The sequence below is a fragment of the Monodon monoceros genome, unplaced genomic scaffold, assembly GCF_005190385.1.
Source record: "Monodon monoceros isolate NGI ecotype Baffin Bay Population unplaced genomic scaffold, NGI_Narwhal_1 Super_Scaffold_12, whole genome shotgun sequence".
NCBI lineage: Eukaryota > Metazoa > Chordata > Mammalia > Artiodactyla > Monodontidae > Monodon > Monodon monoceros.
In genome coordinates this window covers 63,779,066-63,791,555 of record NW_021703768.1, presented here as the reverse complement: position 1 = coordinate 63,791,555, position 12,490 = coordinate 63,779,066, and the positions used below count along the sequence as shown (strand labels likewise).

Sequence of the window (12,490 nt, the reverse complement as noted above, 5' to 3'; positions counted from 1 at the left end):
TGCGAACAGTAACGAGGCGACCATGGTAGGATGCCTTGGGAGTGAGAGGGCAGAAACAGAAAGCTCAGTGGCAAACTCATTCTTTGCAGTCTTCATGGAATACACTTTAGTTTCTTGTAGGAGCTCGTCAGAGGCCCAGACAACCAAATCCTCTCTTCGATTCCATCTGTGCAGTCACCCTCTCCCAAACCATAACCTTTAATAGAGGGAAAGATGTGTCCTATTTCCTACTCTGGTGCTTTAAGTCATGAGAGATACATCTTGATCTCTTGTTTCGCTGTTTTCCATGCAAAGCAACAGAAGACAAGATCAGCTGAGGCTTGTCAGTTGAATAACGGACTGGGGTTCACCTTTCAGGAAGATGCTTTCCCCCCACTCTCCACAAATCATGGCAGGTGTGCATGGCCCCCTGAACGGTCAGGTCACTGAAGATGGTCTCTTGCTCTTTGTAACTCCCCTGCTCAACCAGTCCCTGCTTCACCTACTCCCTACTCACATGAAAGTGCTTACCCCCTGCTCCGGCAAGTGCTTATTCTAATCCTTAGGCCAGAACGCCTCCACCTGCTAGTTTATTAAAGGGAAACTTCTGCCCTCATGATGGCGGTTAACCTGAGGGGCTGTGAGGGATGTGCCCCGGCTGCCGGTTTCCCTGGTAACTGACGAGCCAACCTGACGTCAATTCCCCCATACATGGTAGCCTCCTTCTCCTCCGAGTAGCAAAGATCGCTGCCATGTCCCACCTGCTGTCTGCTCTATACAGTGGGATGTTGCTCCAGGACCTTTTGCTGCAGACATGTAAGATCCCCTGTCCAATAAACTGTTGATGTCTCTGTCACTGTTCTGGGCTCTTCTTTTGGTCTTCTCGAGGCCTGCAGGGTGCAGCCCAGCACCACCACTGAACACCTCAATGGGGAGTCACAAACACATGCTGCCATCTTTTTCTGGACCTGATGGACCCAGTGACTTCTTTCTTGTTCCAGTCACAATGGGCTGCTGCTCCTTCCTAGAGCTTTCAGATTTACAAGGGATGGCAAATCTCTGTCCTTTTTCCTATTGCTCCAGGGAATCTTCTCTGTGTCAAATTCTTCAACTCTAATACTGTTATAAATTCCTCTTTGTTTTCTGAGAATTGTCATCTCTGGATTCTTTTAGGACTCCGTTTAAAAAATATTTTTTCTAAGAGCTTTTTATCTCTTCTAGTAGGTTGGCAGGTGGAAAGGTGTTCAATCCTGTCCTCTTTTTTTCTCCTTTAACATGGAGATCAGCTGGTATTAACAGCTGACTCACATGACTGGTGATTCTTCAAAGGAAACGCACTTAACAACCCCCTTCCCTATCCATCTACCTGCCCATGTACCTAGCATTACCCTGGCTTCTATAGAGTGAACAGAAAGCATCAGCTCAGGGGAAGTTGCTTGTTTTTCTACAATGGCCAATCTAGAGATAGAGGGTGAGATTCAGAGAGAGTGAAAAGCTAGAAGCAGAGTTTTTGGCTCTATAGAGGGCCTTTTAGCCACTAAGCTGAGCGAGCTAAAAGAAAAACCTTCCAGTGCATCTAAAATAATTTAGTGAGAAGCTACTGCCCTTTAGATGAAGAAGGGTGGCTTTTATAGATGATAAACTGAGTAGCTGGGTTCTTAGACAATGAGCTGTTCCTTCAAGAGATGTGAGGCAAAATGGGGTTGTCAGAATCAAGGCAGAGAGATGGGTGAAATTACCTCCCATCAGGGCTGAAGGCGGGGCAAAGGGAGCAGGAATGGTTGAAACATCTGCTAAATCATGAATCATGTCCCCAGCTCCCTTCATTGTCTGAAACTGCACCTCAGCCCGAGAGGCCATGAGGAACAGACAGAGAAAGCAGACTTGTGAGTGAGATGGAAGGAGGGAGGGAGGATATTGGAACTTGACATAAAAGGAGGGGTTAAAAGCCCATTCCTTCTTGCTTTTAACTCTATAGTCCTATGAATGCTAAGAATTAGGAATTTCTTTCAGCTCCCAACACCTGCAGCTTTAAGTGTTCAATCACAATTAGAATCTCAGAGAGTTTGAAGCACTAGAAATATCTACTTTGTAGAGCAAACAAATAAAAAATCTCGCCGGAAGGACCAGTCCTTTTTTAAAAGCATGAGCACCATGGACACGTATCTGTCACATTCCTCAATAAGCAGGAACAGGTGTTGTCCCCAGGGCACGGGTGGAAGAGAAGGAGATGAAAAAATAGTGACCTTTTCCTTGGAAGTCATTTCTTAGTACATGTAGGAACTCAATTTGACAGTGAAACATTTGACAGCAGAGGGAACAAACAAGTGACAGACCTGTGTAAATTGGCACAAAACAGGTAGAAAAGAGAGCTGTTCATTTCGTTCTACCACTGAGATATATTCTCTCCATCAAGTCCGGGAGGTGCTTGCAGAGCTAGGAGTTAGGTCTGCTAAGCCACATGCTTCTAAGGGAGCACAAGAATGGTGTGAGTGGCTATTACAGGCTGAATGTGTGTGTTCCCCTCAAATTCATATGTTGAAGCCCGAACCCTCGATATGGTGGTATTAGAAAGTGGGCCTTTGGGAGTTAATTAGGTTTAGATTAGGTCATGAGGGTGGGACCCCCATGACGGCATTAGTGTCCTTACAAGAAAAGGAAGACACAGCTCACTCTCTCTCTCTGCACCAGCACACACTGAGGAAAGGCCATATGAGGACACAGTGAGAAGGTGGCTGTCTACAAGCCAGGATCCAGGCTCTCATCAGGAACCAAATCTGCTGGCACCTTGACCTTGGACTTACCAGCCTCCAGTACTGTGGGAAATAAACATCTGTTGCTTAAGCCACCCAGTCTATGGTATTTGTTATAGCAGCTCAAGCTGACTAACAGAGTGGCCAAACGGTCCTGGGTCCTGTCCCTTCCAGAACTGGATCCAGAATAACATGAGGATCGGACAATGTCAAAGGGCATTTTTGCCGCAAGCTATTCTTCCTTCTTTCTCCCGATATCAACTCACCCTCCCTGTACAGGTAAGTGCACAATCAGAGGAATTTGGTATTGAAAACTGAAATCAATGGTGGATGGAACCATCTGAAGGAAAGTAGACCCCAAATCCTGGAATAGGCAGAGAGGATTTTTAAGAAAATTATTTCTATAAATCTCCTTACCTTTGTTCAAGCGTCCCATCACAGTAAACTCAAAATACTTGCTGTTGTCAGCTGAAGAGTAAAGTCCGAAGATGGTGGCTGAACTTTTCGCCTGCAGCTTGAAGGTGGAGATCACATAGAGCTCGTTCAGGGTGGGGTCTGTCAGGACTGGCTGCAGGACACCTGGGTTCAGCCTCCGGCTGATGGATGGGAGGAGGTCAAAGACTGCGGAGAATGGGGAGAAAGGAACAATCAGTGAAAGGTTTAACTTTGGGGCAAACACGTTTTTTGAGGGGAGACAATTTGACAGTAAGCTATGAAGTAAACTGATACTGTAATCATTTTTCCACATTGCCAAACTCGCCAGTTCTTCCTCATCACTCTTACAGTGGCTGGACATTTGAACCAGAAGAAATAGAGCACAATATTCATCACAAGCTTATAGCCCCCAAGAGAAGACAAACTTTGCAAACCCAAAATTGCATTTTGGCTGAAGAAGTGGCTCTGAAAATGCCCACTAGGGAGAGGCTAGTATAAAAGCTAAAAGCCTTCATACTAAAGGCTTAACGTATAAGGTGTGGGGGACGCAGGTAACAGCGTCCAAGTCATTGTTTTTCTTATGGCCCCTAGTAGTGAATTTCTGCCTTGGGGTCCCTCATGTGTCTCTTGGACCGTTGTCTTTTCCTGGTCAGAGATAAGTGACACAGGGAATATGCAGCAGAAAGCAGGGGTATGGTAGGAGATACACTGTTAACAAAACAGTTTGCTACCTTTGTGAGACCAAAGCGTTCCCTTTGTGCATTTACAGTGCCCCAGTGTTTCTCTGTTAAGAAATCCCGATGTGGAAACAAAACAAAACCATACAACGTGGTTTCTATTTCTTGATTGTAACCTCACTGATAGAGTTGGTCTACAAAAACTAGAACCTGCATGTATATTTGTGTAAGTTGCTTTTGATCGAGTCAGCAGCACCTTCTCTCAAATTTTATGAAAGCTATGAGAGAGTATGTCCAGTTAATTTAAAAGGCAAAGGCCAAATTTGGGTAATACTCACTAGAAGTTACTTAGTATTTTTCTTGGTTTATGCAAATATCGTTTGGACAATTCCATAGCCTGCAGGAACTTCAGGCTCCAGAGCTGTCTCCTGGATACAATAATCTGGTTACTAAAAAGGGTCACAGTACCCATAATTTATAAAGAGCTCTTACAAATCAATAAAATTAGCATCCTAATAGAAAAATGGGTAAATAACATGAAAAGGCAATTTACAGAAAAAGAGTTACAATGGCAAATAAGTATATATATAACTGTTCATATGCTTAATTAATGATGAAGGAATTGCTAACTTAAGCAACGAGGTATTATTTTCACCATCAAATTGGAAAAACAATAAATACAATAATACCCAACTGTTGGTGAGGATTCAGGAAGATGGGTACTCATATACTGGTGGGTAAGATTTAAACTGGTATAAACACTTTGAAGCCAGTTTAAATAGCAATATCAAAGGCCCTAAGACACATATGCTCTTTGATTTAGCGTTGCTACAAAAGGAATTTATCTTAAGAAAATAAAGGATGATATGGTAATTTATTTAGGAGATTCACCACCAGTGTTAATTCTAGAATTTCTATTTAGGAAGGAGTTATGTGAAAATCTAATTGGAAGAGGTGGGAAACCTGAATCTTTGCTGGAAGAGCACTTTGTCTCTTCTTAACAGAGACAGAAAGGCTTGACAGAGATTACAGGGATTTCAGCCCTCCGAAGCCATCCTGTGGCACCGCAAATGTTCAACAAAATATTTATAGTATGAAAACACTGGAAACTAAGTGTCCTACATTAGAGCCCTGGATAAATAAATTTTGGTCCACCCAAAAAGAGAAATACTATATATTAAATTACTATATATTAAAAAGGGTAATGCAGCTGAATACTTAGATATGGGAAAAAGCTCATGATATATTAAGTGGAGACAGATGATAAAATTACATGTATAACATGATCCCATTTGAAATATGTATTTGCCCAGAAAAAGATTTGAAAAACAATATGACAAAATGCTAACAAGAATAGTAGCTATCTCTGGGTTGAAGAATTATACATTTTTAATTTTATTTGCTTTCACTTATCCAATTTTCTTTTCTTTTTTTTTTTTTACAATGAACAGGTGTTGCTTTTGTAATAAAAAATAGTTATAAAACAAACAGGCAACAGCCTAGTTTAAAAGACGATATGTCTTCAGATTGGATCTGTATTGTTTCTTTCATGTGTATCAAGAACCTTATACGATAATGATTTTAATACTAGCAGTGCTGGAAAGCAGAATATCTCTTATGTTCTTTCTAGCATCCCACATTCCCCAAACATGAGGACTGCTGCCAACTGTACTTCTAAAGGGGCATAGAATTTTTAAATTTCTAGAGAACTGGAAACTTTACATTTCCACCAGTGGGAGCAAAGGGAAATAAGGCAATATATTTAAAAGTTCCATTCAGGACAAGACATCTTCAGGAAAGAGGTGTGTTTAAAAGTTTGGGAACTGCATGCAAAACTAAACTCTTGGTATTCCTGATTTTTGCTTTGACCATGATTACGTCATAATTCAGCTGAAACTAAATTTACCGCATTTCAATCTGTATGGTTCCTCTAATCCACTGGCTTCACTCTCAAGAGGCCAAGTCGGGATTAGTTAGTAATGAGTTTGGAGAGTGTTTTGAAAAGGAAATGAGACACCACAAATTTCTACTAATGTTATGACGCTTTAGTAATATCGCCAGGATCTAAGCACAACCTTCTAGTGTTACAGGTGAAATTACTGCTACCAATGAGCCCAACCATCACTGTATGAAAATTGAATACTTACCAATAAGACTAGCAAGGCAGCTCAGAGGAAAAAGGAGATAAATTATTCAGCTGAGCTGATAACTGCAAACTAATCAACTCAATAAAGAATCTATCAGAAACTTGACTTAATCAGATCATCTACAGCAATTAAATTAACCAGATAATTTAGGTATAGCCTGATTTCAAGTCTCCATAAAACAGGCAGCTCTGTCCAAGGAGAAGCAAAATCCATACCTGCAACACACCATGAAGTTGTGTGTTCAAACGTCAAGAATTCATATAACACAAAATATTACACCCATGAATTCAAACCTGTTAAATAATGTTTGCAATAAGAAAACTTTTGAACTGTGTCAAAAAGCTTCCTTTCTGACACCAAAAGCAAAGGCAACAAAAGCAAAAGTAAACAAGTGGAACTACATCAAACTAAAAAGCTTCTGCACAGCAAAGGAAACCAACAAAATGAAAAGGCAACCTATGGAATGGGAGAAGACATCTGCAAATCACATCTCTGAAAAGGGGTTAATATCCAATATATATAAAAAAACTCATACAACTCAATAGCAAAAACAAACAAAACAACAAAAAATCACAACCAAACATATTTAAAAGTGGGCAGAAAATCTGAAAAAACATTTTTCCAAAGGAGATAGACAGATGGCCAACATATACATGAAAAGATGCCCAACATCACTAATCATGAGGGAAACGCAAATCGAAACCACAGTGAGATATCACCTGACACCAGTTAGAATGGCTCTTAGCAAAAAGACAGGAAACAGCAAGTGTTGGTGAGGAGGTGGGAAAAAGGGAACCCTTGTACACCATTGGTGGAAATGTAAGTTGGGTCAGCTACTATGGAAAACAGTATGAAGGTTCCTCAAAAAATTTAAGATAGAACTACCTTATATGATCCAGCAATCCTACTCCTGGGTATTTAGCCAAAGAAAACAAAACCATTTACTCCGAAAGATATATGGAGTTATTCATCACAGCACTATTTACAATAGCCAAGATATGAAAACAACCTGTGTCTATCAACGGATAAATGAATAAAGAAAATGTGATACACACACAATAGAATATTATTCAGTCATAAAAAGGAAGGAAATCTTGCCCTTTATGACAATATGGATGGATTTTGAGGGCATTATGTAAGTGTAATTAAGACAGACAAATGCTGTATGGTCTCACTTATATGTGGAATCTTAAAAACAAAAACAAACAAGAAAGGACAAGCTCATAGACACAGAGAACAGACTGATGGTTGCCAGAGGTGGGGTAGTAGTTGTGGGGGTGAAATGGGTGAAGGACGTCAAAAGGTACAAGCTTCCAGTTATAAATAAGCCATGGGGATGTAATGTACAGCATGGTGACGATAGTCAATAGTACTGTATTGCACATTTGAAAGTTGCTAAGAGAATAAATGTTAAAAGTTCTCATCACAAGAAAAAAATCTGCAGTCATGTGTGGCAATGGATGTTAACTGGACTTACTGTGGTGATCATTTTGCAATGTATACAATGATCAAATCATTATGTTGTACACCTGAAACTAATATAACATTATATGCCAATTATACATTAATTTTTAAAGAAGGCTTCCTTTCTTACCTTCCTAGAAGCAAGGTCACAATGAATAAATACTATAAAGTACAGCATTTTAAACATTTCAACCCAAACGAAAAGCAGTTTCACTACCCCCTGAAAACACAATTCTGGTTGCCTGGTCTGGAATCAAAATGAGTTATCTGGTGAAACGCAAAGTTTAAATGGGTAGTTACTGCAGTGGGAGGGGAAGGGAATGGAGAGCACCAGCACAGACTTTCTTCATTCTGCCTTCCTTGAATTAGCAATTTTTACTTCAAGTTGCGCGTCTCTTCCAGCTTTATTTCCTTAGTCAGTAAAAATTAACCCCAGGCATCAATTCAAACAGATGAAGGTCATCACTAGATAGCCAGTTAAAGCCCTAAGATGTTTTCTTGCTTAAATAATTTCTTCCTTTTGGTCTTTCCAAAATTCTGTTTAAGCTTAAGTGCTTTCTGCCCAACAGTTCTTTTCACCCCATCTCACAAAGGGGTTTGAAGACTGATCATCCAGGTGGCTTTTCAAATTATTCATCAACTTATTAACCTCTTTGTAGAGAAAGACCCATTTCTCAGCCTTCCAGTTCAATTTACCTCAAGAATCAAGAGACCAAGCCAACTCCCAAAGGAGGTTTTGAGGTCCCAACAAAGTTGGAGCAGAAAAAGGCGAGTGGCAGGGCAATACAGCCATACTGCACCTTTCTTGGGGATATCAGCCTCAGACCACCTGGTGGGAACATCGCTCCTGCCGCGTCGAAGGATTTAGGATGCTGGGCTGAGTGGAGGGCCGGCCAGAGAGAGCAGCGGGGGACGGAATGCGGATTTCGCCCTACTTCAAACAGAACGTGTTCGAGGTCTAGGGCCGCGCCATAAGATTGGAAACCCCACGTCTTTGCCTAGCCTGAAAATAAGTTTTGCATCCCCCAAACTATTGTATAGGGAATTGGTCTCATCGCTGGATAATCGAATCTCCGAAAATTCTAATCTTTATCGTTTCCAATCACAATAAAAAACAGAGAGGTGCCGAGCGAGGCCCCAGGAGCCAGGGGCCGAGCCGCGCGCGGAGCTGGTCCCTCCGTTCGCCCAAGTGGACCGCGGAACGGCGGGCTCCGTGACCGAGGGACCCTGGCCCGTGGCTCCCGCCCCGGCTCGCTCCCACTTACCCTGGGGGGTGGCCTGGGCGCCGGCCCCCAGCCACGGCTGCAGGGCCAGGTGCAGCAGGAGCAAGGCGGCTCCGCGCGGGGCCAGCATGTTGCCTTTTCCTGCTCCCCGCGGGCGCTCGGGACTCACGGCTCCGCGGGCCCTGCCTGGGAGGGCGGACGGCGCGCGGCCCCTCGGTCGGGCTTCCAACGCGCAGCGCAGGTGAGGCGAGCGCGGCGTCCGGGCTGCCGTCGGGGGCGGTGCTCGCGTCCTGGCGCCGCGGAGCTGAGCGCGCTGGATGCTGGGCAGGGCGCTTTATGGTCTGGCTGGCCGGGGTGGGGGAGGGCCGAGGCCGGGGCGGCCTACTTGGCTGGGATCCCCTTTGGCCGGGAAGTATGGGGGCGGCCGGAGCGGGGAGCGTGGGCGGCAGAGAGAGAGGCGTGAGCTTCGGGACTGGGGACGGGAAGGAGCCCTGGGCCGACCCGGTCCTGGGTGGGTGGGCGTAGTCGCCGGGCCCGCACGGACGAGGGGGTTAGGAGGATGCGAAGTGCAAGGATGAGCAGTCGCGGGGCTGGTGAGAAAGTGAGGACACGCAGGACAGAGAAGAAGGAGAAGAGCGGGGCAAAGGAGGAAGAAAGTGACACTGACCCGCTAGCTTTGGGCACCATCCATCCCCCACCTCTTCTTTTCTAAACAGAAGAACATCGTTTGGTCAGGCTCATAACGCCCATCTTGGGTTCCCTTCCCAACGAGCCCTGAAGGCTCTCCGGGAACTTCTGCCTCCTAAGGTGGTCCGGAGAACAACTGGTGGTCCGGAGAAAGCTTTTCTTGAATACTTTAAATGATGAATATTTTCCCCATCAAGTTTTGAGACGTGAACGGTGAATGTTTCAAAGTTTTTGAGTTTTCAATGGAAATAAAACACATCTCAAGGAATCCATCCAGACAGAACCATTTATAGGATGGCAGTGTTTTATGGAGAATTTTTCAGTCCGGTTTCCAAACACTCTGCCCACTTCTGTTCCGCCTTCCCAAAAGATTCCAAGTGACAGTTTAAAGCTATGGGAGTAGGACCTAAAAGAGAGGGAAGGAACATAAGGAATTAGTCTTCCTCCTAGGCAAAGCTCCCTAAAAATAATGTGGATTAATTAGAGGAAAAAATATTTCAGAACAATGGCAAACTTTTTCCTCTTAAACAATCTTGACTAATGGAGAAAATCCAGCAAAGTATTTATATCCCTATCTTTAAATCTCAAAGAATTCCATTTCAAAGTTTAAGAAGCTATCTGCCATAAACTGGAAGATTAACTCATCTTCTTATTCCCAAACTGTGCTAGAATAACCCCTCACCAATTATGATTCCACTTACAGCTAATGACCTGAAAATTTGTGAGCTATATTCAGAGCTCCTTTCTATTTGGGGTCTAACATAGTTCTAATCCAGGCTTCATTTAAGGCCGCATTGCACTAAGTCTCTGTATGGAGTGGGTCACCATATGTCTACATATAAGAGAGCACTGAAGAGACAAAGGGCACATGTTTCCAGCAATGTCACTGTACACTAGTGAGATGGATTAGACTCGAGAATCTTCAAGCCACCAAACGGTGTCCTCAGGAGTGGCCTGGGTTGGAGGGAGCTCCAGGCCCCCAACTTCTACTTTAAGCACAATGGCTCTGCTTGTATATGTTTTATGCAACGGACTTCAGAGTAAGTAGGACTAAGTTATTTGGAAGGCAGATACCTTTTTTTTTTAAGTCATCTTTGTTTAGTCATCTTTGCCAGGCATCCCCAAACCCTAGCAAATTCCCAACAAAAGAGCTTGCACAGGTAGGCACACAATAAATTTTGGTTGAAACTGGATGACTACTAAGTGTACCTGAGCAACAAAAGAATCAAATGACTTTCTGCTAGCCTAATAGAACTTACAATTTAGTTTTGTTTTTAAAGAGACTGCATTTTATGAGACTATTCTTTGGGGAACCTCAGTCAGCTTTTTCTTCATGTTCTCAGAATCAAGAGGAAATCTGATTACAATAAAATTCATTAAATTGGCTGTGAAATATATGGTAAAGGAGGTGAAAGAGTTAATCTGTGTCTTTTCTGTGCCACCTCATTAAAATATCTGTTGTTAACACTTACACTGAATTTTAATTTATTTTAATAATGTACTAATTTATTTAAATTTTCCCCAATATCAGACTGAGCTCTTTAGCACTATCTCATTTATTTTCATAGTCCTAATTCCAAGTACAGTGCTGACACTTGATAGTAAGTAGCTCATTGAATTTACTTTCCTTCTCTTGGTACTGTAAAGCAGGATAAGAGGTTGTGATATGTTAGTAATCCATTCGTGCCGTAGATTGCAAAAATGGCCCCAAAGCTTCACTGTTATCTATATATCTTTTGCTTTCCAGCTGTAGCTCTAGGCTTGACCATGTAGTTTTCTTGGTCAATAAGAATTTAGCAAAACTCCTACAAGCAGAAGTAAAAAACATACGTGTGTGATTGGATTTGCTTACTTTTCCACCTCTGCCTTTGCCATGATAGTGTGGCTGTGCTAGCCTGTTGGAGGACGAGACATGGAGCAGAGCTGAGGCACCACAGTCACCCTAAGTAAAGCCAGCTGAGATTTGCTCACAGCTGACGCACACACGTGAATAGGTTCAGGCAAGATCAGCAGAGCTGTCTTGTTGACTCTAGCCACGAGAGGAACAAACGTTTATTTCTTAAAATGTATTTATTTAATAAATGTATGTATGTATGTATGTATGTATTTATGGCTGCATTGGGTCTTTGCTGCTGCACGTGGGCTTTCTCTAGTTGCGGCGAGCGGGGGCTACTCTTCATTGCGGTGCGGGGGCGTCTCATTGCGGGGGCTTCTCTCGTTGCAGAGCATGGGCTTCAGTAGTTGTGGTGCATGGGCTCAGTAGTTGTGGCTCGTGGGCTCTAGAGCGCAGGCTCAGTAGTTGTGGTGCACAGGCTTGTTGCTCCGTGGCATGTGGGATCTTCCCGGACCAGAGATCGAACTCATGTCCCCTGCATTGGCAGGTGGACTCTTAACCACTGTGCCACCAGGGAAGTCCCTATTTATTTATTTTAAACATTTATTTTTATATGCCATTAAGATTTGGGGGTTGTTTACTATGTAACATTATTGTCACATTACGATCTTATTGTAGCAAATTATATACTAGGTTCTGTGCCATTTCTAATTATTGTAACACAGAGTATGCCCCATTTTTGATGTTTGCTGACAGATTTCAAGCTTCAGCACTCCCCTTCCTCTTGGTCCCACATCTGAGCAACTGGATAAGAAAGCCTGGGTGCTCCTTCCTTTGGTGCTGTGCAAGCCCTACATCATGCATGGGAACACTCTCCCCAGCCCCACCCCCTAATCATCATGAACACCCCAAAGCCAGCCTTCTTTCCCTTCTCTCTCAAGCCATCTGCAGACCAGCTTGGGAGCCCATCCTGCTCTCACCAGAAAGCCTCCCTATGTGAGTAATAAACCTTTTCAAAATCTTTTGCAGCCGGGCGTGGGGATACCCATCCTGCTTCTGCTCCTCCTGTTCTTCAGAAGGGGGAGAAGTTACTCATATTACATGCTACTATTTGGCACAGCTAAGTAGAAGCTATATACATATTTGTTAATTGATATTTGAATAAAGCTATCATTAGTTATGTCAAGTTTTCCACTTGAATTTCTTTCTTAACATCTTTATTGCAGTATAATTTCTTTACAGTGGTGTGTTAGTTTCTCCTTTATAACAAAGTGAATCACCTATACATATA

The 12,490-nt window shown here is 43.0% G+C and overlaps 1 protein-coding gene across 1 annotated transcript in view; it reads right to left on the bottom strand.

Moving 5' to 3' along the window:
• THBS4 (thrombospondin 4) overlaps positions 1-8,994 on the bottom strand; it is a 49,777-nt gene extending 40,783 nt beyond the window's left edge. Inside the window, exons 1-2 of the mRNA XM_029218904.1 lie at positions 8,721-8,994; positions 3,150-3,353 (exon numbers count right to left, since the gene is read on the bottom strand). Coding sequence (XP_029074737.1) covers positions 3,150-3,353; positions 8,721-8,808 — 292 coding nt within the window. The 5' untranslated portion in view covers positions 8,809-8,994. The remainder of the gene's footprint in view (positions 1-3,149; positions 3,354-8,720) is intronic.
• Between the last annotated feature and the right edge of the window lie 3,496 nt (positions 8,995-12,490).